Source organism: Populus alba, chromosome 1 (genome assembly GCF_005239225.2).
Source record: "Populus alba chromosome 1, ASM523922v2, whole genome shotgun sequence".
In the NCBI taxonomy this organism is placed as follows: domain Eukaryota; kingdom Viridiplantae; phylum Streptophyta; class Magnoliopsida; order Malpighiales; family Salicaceae; genus Populus; species Populus alba.
In genome coordinates, this window is record NC_133284.1 from 303,827 (window position 1) to 328,532 (window position 24,706).

Sequence of the window (24,706 nt, forward strand, 5' to 3'; positions counted from 1 at the left end):
ATAAGGTCATATCAAGTGATGGAAGAGTTCATATTTAGCTAAAAGGTTTTGAAAACATTTAGATAAATACCCTCCACCAGTATTAGATTGCAATTGTTGAATTGAATATGAAAACAAATTTCAATAGGAACTTTATATTTTTGAAAAAAAATAAAAGAACATCACTTTTGAAATGCATGAGATACGTCTATGTAAAACGATTAAAGTCATTAATGAATGACATATAATAGTGTTAGCCTCCAGCTAAAGTGATAAAGGATATCCAGACATCAATATAGATCAAAGCTAAAGATCTTGTGGATTGTCTATTGAAGTCACTGAGAGTAGTCTTTTAGCTTTTCCTAACTAACATGAAAGTCATTTAAAGTCATCTTTTAGCTTTTCCTAACTAATAGGAATGACAAACACTTTATTTCCTAGTGAACTCTTTTATCAATGGCATAAACTAGGGTGGACTTTGAAGGATGATAAAGACAATCATGCCATTGATCCCTGATGAACTTTATCCCTAGCTTGGAAGTTAAACAACAAAATTTTTCGGTGTAGCTCTTGTTCCCATTGATTGGATAGAGACCATCCTCAACTAGCTCATGGAGTAGCAATCACATTGTCTTATTCTTCTTAACATAGAAATTAGTTTCAGTCATAATGAAATAGCAATCATTATTTTTGAAAAATTGATTAATAGAGAAAAGATTGGTTGTGGTTCTAGGACAATGAAAAATTTTATTCAAATAAAAAGAATTATAAGTTGTATTTATACATGAAAAAATAGTGTTGTGGATTACCAATCCCGAACCATTGCCTACTTGGACAACTTCAAGAGCATCATAAGGCTGAATAGTTGTTAAATTTATTGCATTAGCAGTAATATGAGTGTAAGCCCTATTATCCATATGCTAAGTTTATTGTTTAAAAGTGTCATTAGCTTCGGTAGCTATTGTTGCCAATTCAAAAGGTGGTCTCCAGCCTTGGAAAGAAAAATTAAAGCGTTGGAAATAATCTAAAGCAATATGACCATGCTTTTGACAAATTTGATATTGTGGTCTTTAATGTGGAGATGTACGATTATTGTGTGAACTTGAATCTTGGAAGTTCATGAGGTTGTGCTGATGTAGTAACTTGTTGAAATTTTTTTGCGATAGTTATAGGCTTCCTTTTTTGATAATTAAATGTCTTTGTAGAAAATACAAATTTTTAATTTTGCATAAGAGTAGACGCTTTAATCAATATCTCAAAACTTAAAAGTTCTAAATGAAAATCATCAAGAGATAAGCCCTTGTCCCTACAAGCAAAATTGTAAGATGTAATAAATAAAGTAAATGTGGCACGAAGACCACTAATTAAGAAAGTGGTGAGGTTATGATCATCCACTGGTTGACCTCTAAAAACAAGGTGATCAACTAATTGTTTAAAATCTTCAAGAAATATAGAGCATGAACAATTGCCTTGAATGATAGTCTAAAATTGTCATTTAAGAAAAGCAATACATGACCTTGAGGTAGCTTAAAATCTAGTCTAGAGAAAATACCGAACTTGTTTGGAGGTTTTCAGACTAAAGATAATAGATACTAGCTTCTTAGACATAAAGGCTAATAACCAGCTCAAAACACAACTGTCTTTCTTAAACCAAATTTATATGCTGGATTACAAGAGTCATTTGAAAGTGTCTTGGGTGGTGCTGCTTTAGAATCATTGATCATACCATTCGGATCCTGATTTTGAATAAAAACTTATATCTAAACCCTCCATGATAAGTAATTGTGTTCTTTAGGTTTTTGATTGATAAGTTGTGAAATTGATTGAATCTGTTAAGTAAATAGAGAAAAAAAATAGGTGGAATTAGAGGAAGCCATAATAAAGATAACAAGGATGATGAAGATTTGTGTGTGGAAGCATTAGAAATGATCAAATGTTTATCTATTATTATTCTGATACTATGAAAGTTTATAAAAGCTTATAGAGACATGTTATAAAGAATAACTCAAATGATACGTTTTATTTTATATTTAGTGGTGCACACATTTACATCCAACTAATTAAGTAATGGAATGAGAGTATAATGGATATTAAAGGAGATTCAAAATTCAAAATAGCTAAAACTATTGAAAATTATAGATTTGGCAAAGTGATACTTGCTGCATAATCCTTTATAATATTTTTGGAATAGTCAACTAATACTATAACAATAAAAAAAGAATAAGAAAAAACTAAATAACAATAAAAAGCTTGGACTATATTGTAAAACTATATCTCAAGAAGCATACAATAATAAAACAATGTAATTAATAATAAAAAGTAAGTAGAATATATAAAAATAATAGAGATAAGGGGGATGAAGAGAAAACACTTTTATTTCATATGAATTTATATGTGTGTGTGAGATCATCATATTCTTTCAATAATGCTTTAATTTATAGACATATCTACATAAATATTTGTAAGCTAAAAGATCATAATATATATTCAAATGAACTTTAAAAGATTCAAATGAATTTAATGACACTGAATGAACATAATAATAAAAAGGTGCAAGAAGACACCTACATATTTATATACAATGTATTATAATAAATTAAAGTTAATATAAAAAAAATTAAATTAAATTTTAAGGGATTAAATTAAAAAAAAATCAAAATCAAAATATATAATAATTAAAAAATTAAGGATCAAATTTAATATAATTAACATATAATAAGATATTTATGAATATTTTACCACTCCTAAAAAATATTTTTCACTCAAAATAAAAAAATTATTTTTCCAAAACCAAAATAATTATTTTTTAAAAAATTAAAAATATTTTTTTGATTATTTTTTTAAATAATAAATAAATACAAAAAAATTTAAAAATTAATTTTAAAAAAAACCTTTCGAAACGAACGGGGACAAGGAAATATTCAGACAGAAACAAAGCTGTTAGTTTTTTAACCATCCCCCATCTTTACTCATGTTTTCCAGTCTTCTTGTCTTGTTCCCCTCTCTCTCTCTCTCTCAGAAAAGACCATCTTTTTTACTTCACAGTTCACACATAGCAATAGTTTTTTTTTTTTTTGAACTTTACTCTTTCTCTCTGTTCTTCTCTGAAGCTGAAAATCCTCTAAGAAGATAAAACCTAACCAATCAAACACCAGACAAAACAAAACAAAGTCTAAAGTAGCTAACTTTTTCACCTTTTCTCTTCTTTACTTGTATAGAAGCAACAAAACCCTAGATAAAGCTCAATTATTAGATGACCCTTTTGAATTAAGGCTATGGTGCTGCTTCCCATCAAGTTCACTTCACTCTAGGTAAAAATCCTAATTTTCTGTACCCTACATTGCTCTTCTTTATGTGGATTTCAATTCTTTTCAGTAAGTGTTGGATGGATTTTTTCTTGTTCTTGTAATTTCTGTATGCTTTCACGTTTGTAGTTAAAACCCGCTAAATTGCCCCTTTCATTACTGTTAATTTTGGACAATGTGTTTAGTTTTAATTTTTAGTTTTTGGCTTTACAGTTCACTTTTGTCCGTATGTATTGTGAAAAATTGGTGTTGGTATTGATGCACGTGGGTGTGCAGTAGGTGGGATAGTGGAGCCATGGAAGGCGACCAGCATGGGATTGTGCTGGCCTGTGCTATTTCAGGGACCCTTTTCGCGGTTTTGGGTTCCGCTTCATTCTCGATTCTATGGGCAGTGAATTGGAGGCCATGGAGGATTTATAGGTAATTCTGGATAAGCAACTTTGGAAATTTCTATTTATCTTGTTACCATACTTGCCAGAGTGATTGACAGTACATAGATTTCATGTGGGGGTTTATAGCATGTGATAATTGATGGTTAATTATTAGGATTTGAGGTTGCGTTGTCCTACATAGTAATATTCCTTAGTTTGTTAAATGTGTCGTTAATTAATCATTAAGGCTTCATTTGTTGTGTGATTGAAAAACAGTTGTTTTTTTCCGATTATGCAGAGATGTATTATGGAACAGAAAGCTGGTTTAGCAGGTTATTTTAGTACAAGGTTTTCCTTTCATTTAAAAAATAGATTGTTTTTATCGGTTTTGGACAATATAAAAATAGAGAACTTCCCAGAGCTTTTTGCACCTTTTTCTTTTCTTTCTTTGATGTGATCAGTAAACTCTACATGTTCCTCTGTTATACAGATTCTTTTTCCTTGTCTCCATGTTTAGGCTTCGCTTGTGTACTTTATTGGTCTCCCTACTTTCAGCATTCTTAATTATGAAGTCCATGTGTTGTATTGTAAAACTATGTGTATTCTGATAATTGGATTCAGTCCTTTTCTCATCCTCTTGTTCTCGGTTGGCATTTCTCAGCTGGATCTTTGCCAGAAAATGGCCACATATCATACAAGGTCCTCAGCTGGGCATATTGTGTCGTTTTCTCTCTCTATCTGCATGGATGATTGTTGTATCTCCAGTTCTAATGCTTGTCATGTGGGGAGGCTGGTTAATTGTAATATTGAATCGGGATATAATTGGCCTGGCTGTAATCATGGCTGGAACTGCTCTTCTATTGGCATTCTATTCAATCATGCTCTGGTGGAGAACACAATGGCAAAGTTCAAGTATGTGTGTCCTTGCCCTCTTTGTCTTCATTGTTTACCTAGAAAATGAACTCTTTTCTGTCTTATTATTTAATTTTCGTATGTCCATTGTGATATTTGTATAGCAAATCTGTCTTCGGTGCTAGAGATGTAACCTCTTAAATTGATTTTATTTGGCATTTAATCTCATGTTAAACATGCTATTCAGCATGCATTCCTCTATTTTACAAGTTTCCAAGTGGTTAAGAACTTCGTCAAGTCAATAACAAAGTCGTTCCTTTCTATTTCTCATAAAAAAAAACTAATTGGAGGATAGATCGTCCTATTGAGAATGGGTCCGGTTCCACTCCTAAATCTGAATTTAATATTCACGTTGAGCTAAATCGATTCATGCTAGACAATGCAGATGCTTTGTTGGTGAGATTGAGGCGTGTGTGATAGAAACGGTGTAGTAATATAGAATGGGTTAGTGACAACAAGTTATAGGAATGAGGGATTGTCTTGTCAGCTAAGTTTTGTTAGACTGGGAGATTAGTTGCAATGCATTCACTAGACATTTGGGAAAAATTCAACGATTGATTATCTTGCTGGAATCTGTGGAAAAAAGAAAAAAAGAAAACCTTAAACTGTCATGAATGAGCCAAGGATTTGGTTTTAAGCAACTTGGCATCTATAAAAGTTGAAAACACAACTATTGACTATTTTGCCAAATTAGGAAAACTTTATTCCGGACCTCTAAAATGTCACTCAGTTAAACAGATTAATAATGAGATATAAAGGGAATGTGACAGTAAACTTGGTAAAGCATCAAAGAGTTGGGACTAAAGCAAATATGATAAAGTGGCAGAGGAAGCTACTTATGAAATGGGGAAAAAGAAAGATGTAAGAAGCTCAATAACAAACAGGAACATTATTATGACCAGCTAAGCTGCATGCATTTACAGTATTCATGTTAAAGGTGCTGTAATAAAAAAGCAAGTGGATGATAAATTAGAGCTGCTTTCATTACACTTGAACTCCATATATAGATGTAACTGTAGGCTGCTTTCTGGTCCATATGAATCTATTTGTGACGATCCCTCACTAAAGAGGGGCATTAAGGCTGGGAAGCCTAACATGATAAAATTTCATTTTCATCATTTGTTAAATATCATGTTCTCATTGTCTTAATCTTGTTTATCTGGCACTGGTTTTGTCTTGTGCATGGTAATAATTGAAGTTTGCTTTTATCATTGCGTAACTTTTCCATTCATATTATTCACTGAGTTTTTCATTGTTTTCTCTTGCTTTTGGTTTTGACCTAATTTCTTTGTTTTGGCTCTACAGGAGCAGTTGCTATTCTTCTTCTGCTGGCTGTGGCCTTGCTCTGTGCATATGAACTATGTGCTGTGTATGTTACTGCTGGTAAAAATGCATCTGAGCGATATTCACCCTCTGGTTTCTTTTTTGGTGTATCAGCAATTGCTTTGGCAATTAACATGCTCTTTATTTGCCGAATGGTCTTTAATGGTGAGTTTTGCTTTATCTTTTCATGTCAAGCGTTATTTTGCTTCATTATTTGTTCCTGAGATGCATTGCACTGTGATGATATGATTTCATGTTTTCCAGGCATGAGTCTTGATGATGCAATAAACTTTTGTTGCTGCTATGTGTTTTTGACGTAATAAATATTTTATTTTGTTTCCTGTTCCTTCAATGCCTGAAGGGAATGGCTTAGATGTGGATGAGTATGTGCGGAGGGCATACAAATTTGCTTATAGTGATTGTATAGAAATGGGTCCAATTCCATGCTCACCAGAGCCACCTGAACCCAATGAATTATACCCTCGGCAATCCAGTAGGTAAGCCATATGCTCAAGCTTTGTTTGTTTAGTATTTTGTATTATATCTTAGTGGTTAGTGTTGAATCTGTCTTGTTAAGGCATAACTAGAGTGGGTGCAACCTTTTCAGGTGGTCCTGTTGATAACTGCATTTATTTTTTACTTGCTTAATGATAAGTAGGGAGTGTGTATGACTCTTGGTTATGAGGGTTAATTAAATCGGTTCAGCATCCTTTTGAGGTGTTAAATTATTAGGCATTTTTTGCCTAGCCAGTGTAATTGTTTAGTTGCTTCTATAATAACTTCTTTTTCCTTTTTCTTCTCAATGTGTTTATAGGGCTTCACATCTTGGACTTCTATACTTTGGTTCGCTTGTGGTTCTGCTTGTGTATTCCATTTTATATGGTTTGACAGCAACAGAAGCACGCTGGCTTGGATTCATTACATCAGCTGCTGTCATTATTCTCGGTATCCTATTGATGACCATGGTTACTCATGTTTTGCATTTTTCATTGCCTTCTATGCATCTTTGCTATACTTGGAGCTAATTTCATGTGATTATTTGTTATGCAGATTGGAACATGGGAGCGTGCTTGTATGGGTTTCAGCTTCTTCAAAGCCGTGTGGTGGCACTTTTTGTTGCGGGCACATCCCGAGTTTTTCTTTTCTGCTTTGGGGTGCATTACTGGTTTGTTCTATAGACTTTTGCTCAAAATTATGTGTAAATTTGTTGGTTTCAGTTGCTGTCTTATGTCATAGTTAACATCCTTTTTCTTTGCTTCAGGTACTTGGGCCATTGCATTAGTTATGCTATTGTAGCATCTGTTCTGTTAGGTGCTGCTGTTTCTCGTCATTTGTCAGTCACAAATCCTTTAGCTGCTAGAAGAGATGCCTTACAGAGCACAGTGATTCGCCTTAGAGAGGGTTTTCGCAGAAAGGAACAGAACACTTCATCCAGCTCTTCTGAAGGTTGTGGCTCAAGTGTAAAACGTAGTAGTAGTATTGAAGCAGGTCCACTTGGTAATATTGTTGACTCTGGTAACCAGTTGGCAGTGCAGTGCACAACTGATTCTAGTAACTGGAATAATGTTCTATGCCGAAATGCTAGTTGTCATGAGGGGATCAACAGTGATAAAAGCACAGACAGTGGAAGGCCGAGTTTAGCATTACATAGCAGTTCTTGTCGTTCAGTTGTCCAAGAGCCTGAAGCTGGGACATCTGGGGATAAAAAATTTGATCTGAATAGTTCCCCAGTGGTTTGCTCTAGCAGTGGTCTTGATAGCCAATGCTGCGAGTCTAGTGCATCGACTTCTGCAAATCAACAACTGTTAGATTTGAACCTTGCTCTTGCTTTTCAGGAAAGGTTGAATGATCCGAGGATTACCTCTATGCTGAAAAAGAGGGCAAGGCAAGGCAACAGAGAACTGACTACTTTACTTCAGGATAAAGGACTGGATCCTAATTTTGCCATGATGTTGAAGGAGAAGAACTTGGACCACACTATTCTGGCATTACTCCAGAGAAGCAGTTTGGATGCAGATAGAGATCATCGTGACAATATTGACATCACAATTGTTGACTCAAATAGTGTTGACAATGTTATGCCCAATCAAATTTCTCTTTCAGAAGAACTAAGGCTTCAGGGGCGTGAAAAGTGGCTTCAGTTGTCTAGATTTTTTCTGCATCACATAGCAGGTACTCCTGAGCGAGCATGGGTTCTCTTTAGTTTCATCTTCATTGTGGAAACGACTATTCTGGCAATTGTTCGTCCCAAGATAATAAAAATTATAAATACTACACATCAACAGGTGAGTGGAGTTTGTAAGATTTTTCCTTAATTATATTGTTTTTGTTTTTGGTAAGATTTATGTCAGATTATTGATAGTGAACAAAAATAATGTTTAAATTTGATGAATCAATTTATGTTGCAGTTTGAGCTTGACATTGCAGTATTTCTACTATCTCTTGATGTTTGCTGAAACAATTTATGTTGCAGTTTGAGCTTGGCATTGCAGTATTTCTTCTATCTCTTGTTGTTTGCTCTATCATGACTTTCCTTCGGTCACTTCAAGTAGAAGAAATGGCCATGACATCAAAACCTCGCAAGGTAGATACTGTTGAATGTTGTAATTTCTTAATTTTTTTTGTGTTGCATTAAAAATGGATTTTCTTTTTTGTTTATTTATGTGCATATGTACATAAATCCATAAAAAAATTTGCCTTTGCTTGTTCTTTCTGTTAGTCTATGTCTTTATACTATTTAAAGTTTGTGGGACTTCTATCTGAATTCTTGGTGTTCTTATGTCTCCTTGAACATCTTTGTTTTTCAGTATGGTGTTATTGCTTGGCTGCTCAGCACTGGTGTTGGATTGTTGCTTTCCTTCTTGAGGTATGGTGGATTTCATATTTCATTTAATTACTTGTATCATTTTAGAATTTTCCAATCAAGGCAGTGTGTTTTTATTGTATATAGCCTACTTCATGGATGATTCTATGACATGTTATGGGTGACTCCGCACCACATTCCTCATTATGCATTAATTTCTATTTCCTCTTCTGCAGCAAATCGTCACTACTTCTTGGATTGTCCTTGACTGTCCCACTCATGGTGGCTTGTCTTTCTGTTGCCATTCCTATTTGGATTCACAATGGCTACCAGTTTTGGGTTCATCAAGTGCAGTCTGCAGGTCATACTGAAAACCATCGTCCTCCTGGGACAAAGGAGGTTTGTTCCTTCTCGCTCTCCACCCTTCACCTTTGATTTTATGTAACTATTCAAGAATAAATCTATCATTTTGGAAGTCTATGGTTCAAAGGAGCTATTGCCTTTCCGCTTTTTTATATTTTTATGATTTAGTTTGCTACATTAAACCTCTATTGATTCTAGTTGTTTTTCTTGTCTTTTCTAGGGTATTGTTCTTATTGTTTGTACAATAGTATTTATTGGATCTGTGTTAGCTCTGGGTGCAATTGTGTCTGCAAAGCCTCTGGATGATTTAGGATACAGGGCATTGACCAGTGGCCAAAAAAGCTTTAGTTCTCCTTATGCATCACCAGCATACCTTGGTTGGGTGATGGCATCTGCAATTGCCTTAATAGTCACTGGTGTGTTACCAATTATTTCATGGTTTGCTACATATCGGTTTTCCCAGTCTTCTGCTGTATGTGTTGGGATATTTGCAGGTAACTTGTCTATACCTGTATGGTCTTTAATATTTGCATTTTTGGTCTATCATAAATTGGCCGAGTCAGCATGTGGATTTATCTTACTTCATGTTGCCTGTTTTGGTAGTTGTTCTCGTGGCATTTTGTGGCACATCCTATTTGGAAGTAGTCCAATCCAGGGATGACCAGGTTCCAACAAAGGGTGATTTTCTTGCGGCCCTACTTCCTCTTGTGTGCATTCCAGCATTGCTATCACTTTGCTGTGGATTGCTTAAATGGTGAGAATTATTGTACTAAACATTACTCCATGACAGAAGTTTACTTCTCAAAACATGACTGGATATTTGTGTACTGCTGCAAGTGGGCGTTTGTTTGGCCATTTAATGTGCTGTAATTTTTTTTTGCAGGAAAGATGATGACTGGAAACTTTCTCGAGGTGTATATATATTTGTTATTATTGGTCTTCTGCTGCTGCTTGGTGCAATATCTGCTGTTATAGTTGTGGTTAAGCCATGGACTGTAAGTGGGGTTTTTTATGCATCCCTGAATTTTCGTGTCCTTGAGATTTTTGTGCAAAATCTGTTGACTTGTTTTCTTTTGTCCTCTCAATTGCAACAGATAGGGGTGGCCTTCCTCTTAATTCTTCTCCTGATCGTACTAGCTATTGGTGTTATCCATCACTGGGCTTCAAACAATTTCTATTTGACCAGGACACAGATGCTCTTTGTTTGTTTCCTTGCTTTTCTTTTGGGCTTGGCTGCATTTCTTGTTGGATGGTTTGAAGGTGAAAACAAATATCATAATTGACCCATGCTACTTCCTCAGCACCCTAGTCTTGGACAGACTCTCTTCATGACTTTGTTGCATAATGACAATCAGCCAGTGACTTTAAATTTCACCTTTCTTTTCAGGCAAGCCTTTTGTGGGAGCATCTGTTGGTTATTTTTCATTTCTGTTTCTTCTTGCTGGACGAGCATTGACTGTAAGTTTCATCACATTAACTCCATTCAAGTTTTGATTGTAATATTTATTCTCTGTTTTTCATTTTACAAAATGGATTTTATTTTCTCATTTATTCTTTTCCTTTCCTTCTCTGCACACACGTGTGTCCCTGCAGGTCCTTCTGTCACCACCCATTGTAGTTTATTCACCACGAGTACTGCCTGTTTACGTTTATGATGCCCATGCAGATTGTGGAAAGAATGTCAGGTTTGTTTATCTAATCTATGTTCTTTTCTCTTATATAGTCATGGATTTCTAATTCTTTTGTCATTTATTTTCTATTATAATTGTTTATATCTATACCAGAGCTTCATTCTTTATTCACATCTAATGCTTGTGCATCACCTCTCAAACAGCGGTGCATTTCTCATGCTTTATGGGATTGCTTTGGCAACCGAAGGATGGGGTGTTGTTGCCAGTTTGAATATTTATCCACCATTTGCTGGTGCTGCTGTATCTGCAATTACTCTTGTTGTATCCTTTGGGTTTGCAGTCTCTCGTCCATGCCTGACTCTAAAGGTCAGCATACTAATCATATCTGATTTCCTATGATTTGATTTGACTTGATGCCAGTCTGCTACTATTTTTTCTTATGCTGGTTTTAATATTATCTGAAATCAGTTACTCTGTATCTCCCTTTGCAATGCTTATTGGGTTTAGTTGATAACATTTGCTTGCATCTCCAGATGATGGAAGATGCAGTTCAATTTCTCAGCAAGGATATGATTGTTCAAGCAATTACACGATCTGCCACTAAGGTGTGTTTGATTTTGAATTTAAAATTGAACTTGGAGTTGATTCATTATCCAATTTATCTTGCATCGATGCCATAAGACCCCCCCTGCAAATAGTTGAATATGCAATATAAATGTTGATTGGTTTCTTGAATTTGGCATCAATGATGTGTGTGGTTAAGTATTTTGCTAAATCTAAATGAAAATTTGGGGCGGTGAAGTGCAGCAAATCCTTACACCTTCTTACAACTAAATTGAGTCCGTATGGTATATGATTTTCACTAGGTTATGCCCAAACTACTTTCTAAATATTTGTGAATGTATGTATGTGTACATACTCCTACTTTAATGTGTTTATAGAACATAATAAATCCACCATAGTTTTTAATTCCCTATATCTTGCATGGTGAAAGGTTGTCCAAACTTATGCTCATATACTACTGCACTGCAACTAATGTGTTGCATTTTATTATGTTATCATGCAGACAAGAAATGCTTTGTCCGGAACATATTCAGCTCCTCAGCGATCTGCTAGTTCAACAGCTCTTTTGGTTGGGGACCCTACTGCTACACGTGATAAGGCAGGAAAACTTGTGCTTCCTAGAGATGATGTCATGAAATTGCGAGATCGTCTAAGAAATGAGGAATTAGTAGTAGGATCTTTCCTCTGCAGGATGAGATACCAGACATTTCGCCATGAATCAGTCAGTGGTGTTGATTACAGAAGGGAAATGTGTGCACATGCTCGGATTTTGGCTTTAGAAGAGGCAATTGATACTGAATGGGTGTACATGTGGGATAGATTTGGTGGTTACCTGCTTCTTCTGCTTGGCTTGACTGCTCAGGCAGAAAGAGTACAGGTAAATCAGGGTTTTGTGATGATTACTATACTTGTTTTATCATGACTTAGAGTTCCTGACTATACTTCTGCCATGATAGGATGAGGTACGCTTGAGGCTTTTTCTTGACAGCATAGGTTTCTCTGACCTAAGTGCCAAGAAAATTAAAAAGTGGATGCCAGAGGACCATAGGCAATTTGAAATTATTCAGGAGAGGTGACAACTTTCTGACTATTATTTTAAATCCTTTTTCTGCCATGCTAGGAATTACTCTTTCCTTGTTTCTAAATCTTCATTCTGGATTTTGTAGCTATCTGAGAGAAAAGGAGATGGAAGAGGAAATCTTAATGCAAAGACGTGAAGAGGAGGGGAGAGGTAAAGAAAGAAGGAAGGCCCTTTTGGAGAAGGAAGAGCGCAAATGGAAGGAGATTGAAGCTTCTCTCATTTCCACTATTCCTAATGCTGGCAGCAGGGAGGCAGCAGCTATGACAGCTGCAGTGCGTGCTGTGGGAGGTGATTCTGTTCTCAGCGATTCCTTTGCACGAGAAAGGGTTTCAAGCATTGCACGTAGGATACGCTCAGCTCAATTAGCTCGCCGAGCATTGCAGGTTGATAACCTTGTTCTGTAAATCAGTTCTCCTATTGTTTCCATTTTGTTTTTTTGTTTTTTTCCTTTTAATATCATATGATATGAAATGCTGGCATTTCTTCCATATTTGGATGATTTGCCTTCCCATAGATGATTAAAGCTTATAGGTTAGCTGCAGTGCTTCAGCTGAAATAGGCGCGGGGATTGTGAAATGCATGGAATCTGGGTTCTGAAACCAAGACTGGTTAAGGAAAGACTGTATCTTTAACAACTGATGCAGCAGAAGATGTTCTGAAAATATTGTGCAGTTTTATGTGCTAGTTTTAATAACCTGATTAGTAGCCAGATAAGTAATATCCCAAATTGTATAAAGGAAGTCAGCACTCCAGCTCCTGGAATTTGTGGACTTTTCAGGTCTGGTTTTGCAGGAGCAGGGACTGCACCTTTAAGAAACTAGCCCAAACTGCCTTGAGCTTTCCTAGAATCACTTTGCTACTTCATGATCTATAATGCTAATATCTGAATTTGTATGTAAAGATGTCTCCAATTTTGTTGTGAAATATGAATCTATTAAATCTAAATGTTGTTGGCAGACCGGAGTTACAGGTGCCGTGTGTGTTCTTGATGATGAACCAACCACAAGTGGCAGGCACTGTGGCGAGATCGATTCCAGTGTATGTCAAAGTCGAAAGGTCAGCTTTTCCATTGCAGTTTGGATCCAACCTGAGTCTGGACCAGTTTGCCTTTTGGGCACTGAATTTCAGAAGAAAGAATGCTGGGAAATTCTGGTGGCTGGTGCTGAGCAAGGTATTGAGGCTGGACAGGTTGGGCTTAGATTAATTACTAAAGGTGATAGGCAGACAACTGTTGCCAAGGAGTGGAGTATCAGTGCAACAAGTATTGCTGATGGAAGGTTAGGAAATTTTTTGCTGCAACTTCAAATCATAGTGCTTCCTTTTTAACTTTCCATGTATTCTTGCACTTGCTGTGGTATTTAATCTTTAATGAAGGATTGGAACTCCGAAATGTGATATACTTGTAATTTACTTTTATTTTCAGCATATATCATTTCTATCTACAGTTTCAAGTTACTCGGGTCTTACAATTACTTTGCAGATGGCATATTGTGACAATGACAGTTGATGCTGATTTGGGTGAAGCAACTTGCTATTTGGATGGTGGCTTTGATGGCTTCCAAACTGGGCTACCATTGTCTGTGGGCAGTAGCATCTGGGAACAGGGGACAGAAGTTTGGGTCGGTGTTAGGCCACCAATAGATGTGGATGCATTTGGAAGATCAGATAGCGAAGGAGCTGAGTCTAAGATGCATATAATGGATGTTTTCTTATGGGGAAGGTGCTTAACTGAAGATGAGATTGCCTCTCTTCACACTGCTATAGGCTCAACGGAGTTTGGTATGATTGACTACCCTGAAGATAACTGGCAATGGGCAGATTCACCCCCCAGAGTATGTTTCTGCTGTCAATATTTGTTATTATGGTGAACTGTGTGAAATTTCAAATAACAGAAACAACATTTTATATTTGGGGTTGAAGTCCTTGACTAATCTTTGCTTCCTGTGTTTACTTAGGTTGATGAGTGGGATAGTGATCCTGCAGATGTAGATCTTTATGATAGGGATGATGTAGACTGGGACGGGCAATATTCAAGTGGGAGGAAAAGGAGGTCAGATCGTGAAGGAGTGGCGATAGATGTTGATTCTTTTGCTAGGAGGTTTAGGAAACCTAGGATAGAAACACAAGAAGAAATTAATCAACGGATGCTTTCAGTTGAATTGGCTGTTAAGGAAGCCTTGTGTGCTAGAGGAGAAGCACATTTTACTGACCAGGAATTTCCTCCAAATGATCAATCGTTATACATGGATCCTAGAAATCCCCCTTCAAAGTTGCAGGTTGTTTCTTATCTGTAATTACATGCAGCTTGGTGTATTTTATTGGTTTTTCTAACTTTGTCTTGGAGTTCAAACCTAGGTTGTCTCTGAGTGGATGCGGCCTGTGGAAATAGTCAAGGAAAGCCATCTAGACTCCCACCCGTGTTTGTTTTCTGGGGCAGCAAATCCCTCTGATGTTTGTCAGGTCTGGTCTCTCCTGGCTGCGTGACATGCAATTTTTCTTTACTGTACTGATCATGATATATTTTGAATCACCTTAATTTATTGGTTCAGAATTCTTAAAAATTGTCTTGCTCATGTTATAGGGTCATTTAGGTGATTGTTGGTTTCTAAGTGCTGTTGCTGTTCTAACGGAGGTATCACGAATATCAGAAGTGATTATTACCCCAGAGTATAATGAGGAAGGAATTTACACAGTTCGCTTTTGTATTCAGGTAACAGCTCATAGTTTTCCTTTGGTATTATGTACATCTTTCAATGTTTAATTCGTGTCAGGAAGCAGAAAGTTGGCCATTTGTGCTTTAATATATTATATATGGTTCAGCTGTGCTTTTGAAGGGGAAATTGAGACATTGTGATGTATTCTGGAATTTTTATCATCACTGTTGTATGGAAATAATTAGAAAAAGTCCTTTGATGTTTGCAAGTTAAAAAACCCTAAAGTTGTTGAAAGTACTCGATCTGCTGATGTGAATTTAATCTTTGATGGGTTAGGCTTGCCTTCCATATTCTGATGATTTGAGTGTGAGAAAACTAAAACTTTTATCCAAATCTATTCTTTTATAGACTTGGCTGTTCAAATGAGAAATTTGTCTGGAGAAAACCCCATTGTTTAGTGATAAAGTAACTCTAGTGCACCATTTAGCAGACAATTTTTGTGCTAGCGTCTTGGAAGTAGGAGAGGTGGCAACTTCTTTAGATGATTTAGATGCCAACGCTACCAGACTTTTGGTGGAGCTATCTCCCTTTGATGTGACTATATCAAAGCAGTTGCCATTCTATTAGATATAGCTTCCTGGGGCTTCCCTTAAGAATTGGCAATGCTTTCCCTGGGACTCGGCCCAGGTGCGCTAGGGGTGAGGTGGTTCTGGGGTTGGTCTTGGGAATCTTTATGGTCATGAACACTGGCTTTCGTAATGTACTCCATGAGTCGTGTACTATAATTACCTGATCTCTTAACTGGGTTGTGCGTTTCATTTCTGATCCTGTTTTTGTTCTAATGGTGCTTCATTTCATGTTAAATAAGCTAGCAGATAAAATTAGCAAGACCTCTTCCTGTTTGGTTATCATGTTCATAACAGTATTCTCTGTTTTGTGATCTCCTTGCAGGGTGACTGGGTCCCAGTCGTTGTTGATGATTGGATTCCATGTGAATCACCAGGTAAACCTGCATTTGCTACCAGCCGGAAGGGTAACGAACTCTGGGTTTCTATATTGGAGAAAGCATACGCCAAATTGCATGGTTCTTATGAGGCATTGGAAGGTGGGCTTGTTCAGGATGCTCTTGTGGATCTCACTGGAGGTGCTGGCGAGGAGATTGACATGAGGAGTGCTCAGGCCCAGATTGATCTTGCAAGTGGTAGACTGTGGTCTCAATTGTTGCGCTTTAAACAAGAAGGCTTTCTATTGGGTGCGGGGAGTCCATCAGGTTCTGATGTCCAGGTTTCCTCAAGTGGTATTGTGCAGGGCCATGCGTACTCTTTGCTGCAGGTAAGACCAGCTTGTATCTTTCTACATTAATTGTGTACCAGCTGAAGAAATCTTGGTGGAAGTTTACACTTATTAAATTATTCAGGTAAGAGAGGTGGATGGCCATAAGCTTGTTCAAATTCGAAATCCATGGGCTAATGAAGTTGAGTGGAATGGACCTTGGTCTGACTCATCTCCTGAATGGACTGATAGGATGAAGCACAAATTAAAGCATGTTCCACAGGTATTTGAGTACTATTTGTTAAGGCATGTTTTCCTTTTCTTCTCTTGGTGAGTAAAAAGTTATGCAACATGGTCCTTGAGTACTATTTGTTAAGGCATGCTTGACCATATGATTTCATTTTCTGATCGCCATCTTGCAAAGGGATATTATTTTCAAAAACTTAACAGTCTTGTTGAACAGTCCAAGGATGGTATATTCTGGATGTCCTGGCAAGACTTTCAAATCCACTTCCGGTCAATATATATATGCCGTGTCTACCCCTCTGAGATGCGGTATTCTGTCCATGGCCAATGGCGAGGCTACAGTGCTGGTGGATGCCAAGATTATGCTTCCTGGAATCAAAATCCACAGTTCCGATTGAGGGCCACTGGTCCAGATGCATCATTACCAATTCATGTGTTCATCACTTTAACTCAGGTATGCTTCCAGTGAAGGACATACAAGAATTTTTTTTAATCCCTTGCACTTCACATCTTTACAGAGTTTATGAACTCATCTAATTTTCTGTGTTTAGGGTGTGAGTTTCTCTAGAACAGCAGCTGGTTTCAGAAATTACCAATCTAGTCATGATTCAATGATGTTCTACATTGGAATGAGGATTCTGAAAACACGTGGTCGTCGTGCTTCCTACAACATTTACCTACATGAATCAGTTGGCGGGACAGATTATGTCAATTCTCGAGAAATATCGTGTGAAATGGTTTTGGATCCTGATCCAAAAGGTTACACAATCGTACCTACAACTATACATCCCGGTGAAGAAGCACCATTTGTTCTCTCTGTTTTCACCAAAGCATCAGTTACCCTTGAAGCTTTGTAATAATCAGTGATGGCTTTCAGTTGTTTTCTTTGTCCTTTGGGCTGAGAGCTTACGTGCTAGATTTTTATGTGCTTGGGTTGTTCATAGATCATGGACTACCCAAGGCAGATTTTGTTGAACCACAAATCAGTGTACAGAATCACAAGGTAAATTGTGTCGCAAGTTTCTTCAATGTCTATCTTGCAATGCGTCTTTCTACCCATCTGTTTCCCATTTGTTCTTCTCAAGGCATTTGGTAAAACTTTCTACATTCATCTTGTTTCGTTATTTTTTGTTTTGTATCTATGCTGAGCTACGAAGGACTGATCTAAACCTGTGAATTTGGCAGCCTGTGCACATTGTGGTTCTCAGCTGCCAGGATGGGCGTGTGACAAAGCAAGCAAGCCATTCGACTAGTGCATTTTTGGACTTGATTCCTTGTACAAGCTCCAGCACCAAATTAATTTGAATGCACTTAGCTAGACATGAGAGCTTATTGCATGCTATCAGTGCTTCGGAGAGGGTTGTCGAGCTGGTTAATTGTACATGTGTAGGTATGTAATCTGTAGGAAATATAGGCCTAATCATGTAAATGAAGTGGCGAAAGAAAAGGGTTGAAAAGAAAAAGGAAAATAACCACTAACGCTAGTTCTAGGTGAATACTGAAAAGCATGGTAGCTGGAGAAGGTTTCAGCTGCAGTTTTGTTGTGCTTTATATTCTGAACAATTTGTCACTTGTAAAAAAAGATTACCCCATTTTGCAATATAATCATCATTTGTCATTTGAGTTGGTAATTGTCAGTTTGTGTTTAATTTGTTTCCTTTGCATGTACTGCATGAACTACGATGGTAGTTCAAACTATAATCAGCAAGTCTTTTCATCTCATCTTTACAGGAACGTTCCTTTTCATATCTGAGATATAACGAGGTATGAAAAAAGATAAAACAATTGTATATAAATATAATAATAATCCCTTTTTTTTTTTTTAATTAAAATACCATTACCAACTGTCTCCCAAATTTTAAAAAATGTGTCCATTTTGTATTTGTATCCTGTATCCGTATGCATATTTTCTATGCAGAAACCCTAGACCTGGCCAGATGTGGCCATGGAGAATATGGTTTTGTTTTGACCTTGTACTTGCCCGTCTGTGGATAACTGCATGGAAAATCCACAAATAGAGTGAAACAATTCTGTGGTAACAGTCATCAGTTTCCTGACCAACTTGCAAGTCCTTGTATTCTTTTGAGTGATGTTCTTCGATCTTGTATAATCTACAAACCGGAGGCCAGTATAAATGCAAAAGCAAATTACAACTGCAGAGAACCGGTGAAATGAAAAAAAGAAGCAAAAGAATCATAGAGGGCAGCCAAAAGCATCAACGAAGGAAGAAGAAAATATAACAAATACTGAGATAAACATAAAATTTTATATTCCAAATATCAGACTGGCAAAAGCTCCTTGCTACAAAAACAACGTGGAAAAAGACTCCGATACTGTTCCCTCCTTTTCTTTTCTTTTTTCCTTTTCATAAAAGAGAGGAAAAGAGAGAGGAGGGAAGTGCGAACTCTATATTTCTAGTTGTCTTTCCTAACTACCAACGGTCAAAATCACTCATTCTGAGTCACTTTCCATGCTTCCCATTGCCTTCAATCCTCTAGGTCTCTGCATCAAATAAAAACCAACCATGAATTTCAAAGAAAAGATGATAAATCTTGATTATAGCTCATTTATTTTGAATTCAAAATTTAAATCAACTTCCTTAGTTTTTTCTGTACTTTCCGAGCAGCCAGACAATCTGAAATAAATACCAGTAACTAAAAAACAAGGCATGGAAGGAAACGAAAGAACAAGCCAGTACCTTTTTGGAAGTCTTCTTCTCCCTCACTTCGTACCTCTCTTGACACAAATCTGATAACCATGCACCTGGACTTGCCAACTGCAAACACACGAGAATCAACAAAAGCTCCAATCAAAAGAAAAAGTTAAAGACTTCCTCTATATTTTAACAGCCCCCAAATTCCTTTAATAGTGTATATATTGAGTTGACTTACAAGTAAAGTTCGTTGAATCAACTTGGCTCTTTTCTTAGGCCTTTGAGGAGGCTTGCACCCTTTCATAGCCATGAAATCCTCTTCCTTTTCTTTGTTTGACAGTGCTATGAACAGTCTAGGCCAAACAACTTTTTCTTCCTTGACATTATCCATTAAAATCTTGCTATTATCATCCAATCCCATTGATCCCCTTGTTGTGTAGTACCTATCTTCCTTATCCGGTGATAACACCGATGACTTCCTAATGTTCGATAACAAATCAGAATTCCTACATCCAACCACAGCCCAAAAGTAAAATAAGAACTTTTTGACACATTTAGTCAAGAGATATTAATAACAAATGGGACAAGAAAGTAAAGAAAACTTGCAACTGCAAAAAATTCTTTCACAATTCTGATTTTTCCTAATTTCCTATATTTTCTAATCAACCAGGTCAGTCATAGATCAGATAAAACTTCCTTCCTAATTCACATAAAACAAAAGATCCTAAAACAACAATGACTTATCAAGCAAATGAAATATGCAAACAAGCAGATTTGTTCACTTAAGCATGTTAAAGAATGAACACTTTCTTCAGTGCCTTGAATAGATACTTACTAGATACAACCAATAATAAATGTATTGAACTCAATTCATTCATGCATTCTCACAAATACGAAGCCTTTGGTAATTCAACTGTGGGACATTTTTGGGGTTCTTACTTGATGAGGCGAGAAGGAAAGTCTTTCTCGGTAGCGACAGCACGAGAAGTGAGTTTCTTCTTGGGCAAAGAATCATTAAGTTTAGATTTGTTTCCCAAGTTTTGTGTTTTTTTCACTTTCACACATCTAAGCCTCTTTGTACTTCCCCACTGCAACACAAAATCTGTATCTCCAGCTGCTTCACTCTTCTTTTCCTTCTCCATTACTCTCTTCCTCTATCTAAACAGAAAAAAAATAACCCCACAAACTGTCAGAAGGGTGTCACTCACTACATCTACAGAGACAAAAATAAAATTCTTACAATCAAATAGACACTCTTAAAATCATTAACAATTTTTAGAGGAAATTTGGTTACACACAAGCATAACATTGTATAAAGAGCCAACCAAAAACCCAAGCAGAGTTCTAAAACAGAAAATTAAAGAGGAACCAAACAGAAAATACATAAAACTCGGAGAAAATAAGCTCAACTTGTAGAGGAATTAAATAAGATGACTCACCTCGAGATCTCTAGTTAATGCAATGAAAACTGCTCAAAATTTTATCCTACTAACCTGCATTTCAAAACAGACAAAAATAATAACGCATCAATAAAATCAGAAAGCTAACACAAGGAAAAAAACATTTTTCTCTGTTTGTTGGCCGAGAAACCACAGAAATGAAACAATAGAAAAAAAACTTTTGGAATCCTCCATCAAGAAATATCTTTTCACTTTCTAAGCAACCAAACAGACAGAGAAAGAGTGAAAGATAACAAGGCACTTCATTTCATTACACAGTTCCAGCAGCAGCAGGAGAAAAAACTTGAAGAGTCCTTTCGTTTGTTTGTGTGGTCAAAGAGAGATGGGGAAAAAAAACCAAAATCTCCCGAGAAGATTGAGGAAGTGAAAGCTTAAAGGGTTTAGAATTGCGGGCCTGATTCAGATTTTCAATTTGATGGCCAACAAGTTCAAAGATCGGAGCTTTCTCTGTTATCTTCACCAAAAACTGATACTCTAGTTTACTTATCTTTCACTCCGTGTTTCTGTTTCCCTGGCTCTTTATGTCTTCCAACCTTTTTTTACTACTTCGTGTGGTTTCTTTTGGTTTGATCATGACCGTTGGATGTGAAATGGACGATCAGATGACTTTCCCTCCAATTGGGTTGCTTTGTTACTTGAAGATTGGTTTAGGTCTTTTGTGGCACGTGACATGAGCTTAAAGCACGTGACCAGTATGGTGCATTATCTATTCTCATAGTAAAACCCAACATGGATTGGGGCAATGACTTGTGATTCCCTATTCGAATCTATTCTAGCTCCTTGAGTTTGAAAAACAAGATGGATTTTCATGATGTGTCAAAATTGAATTTGAAGTCAGAATCAGATAGGATTAGGATATTTTTTATTTCAAGGATTTTGAGTTTTAAGAGAGCTGTTCATATTAAATCATGTATTATGATTGTTTTTATTAGTGTTCTAATTTTCTTTTTATTAGAACAATTATATTAATGGAAGGCGTGATGAACTTTCAACGAGCAATAAGAAAATAACAAACACTTTCAGAAACTTTTCTAAATTATCCGAGTTTTTATCATTGAGAGGGCCAAGCATGGCGAAATGAAGCATTAGAGGCTACGTCTTCACCCTCCAAACTAGGACTCTTAGTTTGGATATGCAAGCTGGTTTTCAAGCACAAGAAACACATGGATTGTCTAGAGGAGATGATCATGAAGGCTATGAAACGGGGCAACAAAAACACGAATTCTCGTTCCAATTCGAGCTTTGAGGAATCTGATCGTCCAACGGTGTACTGTTCATGGAATACCTTATGACTCTCCAGAGAATACAGATTCATCTGTGGAGGCTTTGGCAGCAGCTATGCACTCCAAAGCTGTAAATGAAGCCAACAGAGCAACAGCAACACTTCTCGTTCATCAGCTAACCAGCGGTTCACAAGGTGCAAAGACAGTAGCTGCTCGTGGGATGCGTTTGTTAGCAAAAACAAGAAGAGAGAACCTATCAGCAGCTCATCTCTACCAGAAGAGTAGCAGGTGGGCTGTATGGAAGGGGATGCTATATTCGGTGCTATTATCATTCAAGAAACTGCATGGATTGTCTAGAGGAGATGATCATGAAGGCTATGAAACGGGGCAACAAAAACACGAATTCTCGTTCCAATTCGAGCTTTGAGGAATCTGATCGTCCAACGGTGTACTGTTCATGGAATACCTTATGACTCTCCAGAGAATACAGATTCATCTGTGGAGGCTTTGGCAGCAGCTATGCACTCCAAAGCTGCTCGTGGGATACGTTTGTTAGCAAAAACAAGAAGAGAGAACCGTGATTTCAACGCAGACGCTTGTGCAATTCCCCACCTTCGTAAACTGCTGTCTTGTACAAACTCCTTCGCACAAAAGATTCTGTTCTGCAATACTCAATTTATCCATTCATGACAAGATAAAAGCCGAATTGTTGATTGAAAAAAATGGAGTCTGGGGTCGGTTCTTGAAGTATTGAGAGATTTGGACTCACAACAGAAGCAAGGGAAAATGCAGCAGCGACATTAAAGCCTATAAGCAGCTCATCTCTACCAGAAGAGTAGCAGGTGGGCTGTGTGGAAGGGGATGCTATATTCGGTGCTATTATCCTTCAAGAAACTGCAGGGTAGGATGAGAATCAAGAGTTTTCATGACGTGGCATAATTCAATTTGAAATAAGAAGCTGACGGGATTAGGATATCGACTTTAAAAGAGTTTTTTGAGTTCCGGTTTTTATTATCTGTCTTAGATTCTGAGCGGTTTAATTAGCGTTGTCATTTTTTTTTTAATTATTAGAACTCTAATTAATTAGATTATATTATAATAAGGCTATAGATAACGAAGATGTGATGAACTTTTATTAAGCAATAAGAAAATATCAAAGAAACTTTTCTAAACCATCTTTCTTGAGTTTTCATCGAAATTATAACACTACTGTTATTTTGATATAATTTTAAAAATATTTGATTAATTAATATATATTACAATTTTATATGGGTTTTACTAAAATTTCTCTTAAAAAGCTGTAGTTTATAGTTGATGATGTATACCAACACTCGTATATAGTGGTCCCTCCATGAGGAGAGATATTGTGATTCTTGTACTATATAAGCGATGAAAACCCTTGTATTCTAACCAATATGAAATAATGACATCATTATAGCCTCTTAAACAAGGGGCTTGAATACGACAACATATTGACATTTCCACAAACAGTGTTAATGATGATGTGTGTTTATACCCGTACATGGTATGTCTCTTAAAAGGTATCGTATCACTGGAACTACATAATGAGTTTTGTTCTTGAAAAAACACTTATTGAAAAGAGAGGTTGTGCTATATAAAAAACTAAGACCCTTATCTCTTGACTGATGTAGAATAGTGGTATCAACAATAGTTTTTCTTAAACCTACTCTTTCAAACTACAATCACAAAAGCTAATGCAATGCCAATAACACAATACATGCACACATTCGCATTTATCCAATAACTAGCCATTTAACCCGCGCTTCGTTGCCGGTCATAATTTTTTATTTTAAAAAAACCAAATATATAGGCTACTTCAATGTATTTTTTAACATAAAAAAATTCAAAATATAAATTGGAAAGCCTATGCAAGTATCTCAATAAATAAATTAATAATTATTTATGTAAATAAAGGAGAAAAAAATTGTTAATAATAACCAAAAGAAAAATTCATAAAATTAAGAAATGAATGTAAATTAAGATATTCAACCACACAAAATAAGACATTCACTTGATTGTGTTTACTGAACTTGTTTATTAAAATCAATAAAAGATAAATCTACAACTTAAAAAACTCATGACTTCAAATATGAACACAAATTAAAGTGACTAAATAAATTCTTGTAAAAAAACAATATTAGGTAAGGCCAAACATATCAGTAATATTATCTAAAAATGAATATTTTTTTATTTTTAAAAATAAACTCATTTGTATAAAACCCAAAAAAAATATTTTAAATGAATTAGCATATCATCTTGAAAAATCAGACAAAACAAAACAACTCTAAAAAATTTATATTAAAAAATGACATGGAAAACCTATGACATGGATTATAAGATCTAGATAAATTCATAACCTTTGAAATAACAAATAAACCAATGTTAAAGTAAAATAAATATTAAATTCACCACCAACACACTCCAACATCCTGGTGTGTGAAAAAACATGCATCAACATCTTTTTCAAAATTTAATATTAAAAATAAATATAAAATTACTAAAAAGCCCCTCATAACCTTGGAAATAATAAATAAACCAATGTGAAAGTACCAAAACACCCCTAAATGTATAAAAGCAATTTTGTCTTATCTAAGGGAAAAGAAATATTTTACTTATTTTAAAGTTTGTGCAAAGTAAAAAAAAACTCTTGGTTAGCGAGTTTTAATTTTGTTGACCTCAGAGATAAAATAGTATTTTTACTATACAAAATAATCTAAAAAAGATAATAATATCCATGTTCAATCTTTTAATGACCAAATGATCCATGTAAAAAGATCGAAACACCCTCGTATTCCAACTTTCCAAACTTTTCCACCAAGAGACATAAAAGTAAATTTACCAAAGC

The 24,706-nt window shown here is 36.0% G+C and overlaps 2 protein-coding genes across 9 annotated transcripts; one reads left to right on the forward strand and one right to left on the reverse strand.

The window, feature by feature from the left end:
* Positions 1–2,966: 2,966 nt before the first annotated feature.
* LOC118032712 (calpain-type cysteine protease DEK1) lies at positions 2,967–18,122 on the forward strand. Of its 4 annotated transcripts, none has more exons than XM_035037477.2 (32): positions 2,967–3,290; positions 3,498–3,704; positions 4,317–4,567; positions 5,873–6,055; positions 6,252–6,387; positions 6,705–6,835; positions 6,941–7,055; positions 7,152–8,175; positions 8,364–8,474; positions 8,698–8,756; positions 8,930–9,092; positions 9,277–9,550; positions 9,660–9,810; positions 9,940–10,051; positions 10,151–10,316; positions 10,444–10,514; positions 10,650–10,741; positions 10,891–11,053; positions 11,221–11,292; positions 11,754–12,128; positions 12,208–12,323; positions 12,418–12,715; positions 13,290–13,609; positions 13,813–14,164; positions 14,288–14,608; positions 14,688–14,792; positions 14,914–15,042; positions 15,938–16,318; positions 16,404–16,541; positions 16,722–16,958; positions 17,056–17,507; positions 17,690–18,122. In XM_035037477.2, exons 2-31 carry the CDS (start codon positions 3,580–3,582, stop codon positions 17,359–17,361), a joined length of 6,477 nt encoding a protein of 2,158 aa, XP_034893368.1. In that variant the 5' UTR covers positions 2,967–3,290; positions 3,498–3,579; the 3' UTR covers positions 17,362–17,507; positions 17,690–18,122. The 4 variants fall into 4 exon arrangements, with proteins under 4 accessions (XP_034893368.1, XP_034893369.1, XP_034893367.1 ...); XM_035037478.2 differs by having other exon boundaries at positions 3,561–3,704; positions 17,056–17,596; XM_035037476.2 differs by having other exon boundaries at positions 3,561–3,704.
* Positions 18,123–18,731: 609 nt separating this feature from the next.
* LOC118032711 (uncharacterized) lies at positions 18,732–21,153 on the reverse strand. Of its 5 annotated transcripts, none has more exons than XM_035037475.2 (6): positions 20,872–21,153; positions 20,597–20,650; positions 20,097–20,315; positions 19,396–19,636; positions 19,203–19,280; positions 18,732–19,006 (listed from the first exon to the last, which is right to left on the reverse strand). In XM_035037475.2, the coding sequence occupies exons 3-6, from the start codon at positions 20,297–20,299 to the stop codon at positions 18,956–18,958; spliced, it is 573 nt and encodes a 190-aa protein (XP_034893366.1). In that variant the 5' UTR covers positions 20,300–20,315; positions 20,597–20,650; positions 20,872–21,153; the 3' UTR covers positions 18,732–18,955. The 5 variants fall into 5 exon arrangements, with proteins under 5 accessions (XP_034893366.1, XP_034893365.1, XP_034893364.1 ...); XM_035037474.2 differs by having other exon boundaries at positions 19,396–19,663; positions 20,874–21,151; XM_035037473.2 differs by having other exon boundaries at positions 19,396–19,663; positions 20,859–21,151.
* Positions 21,154–24,706: the final 3,553 nt, after the last annotated feature.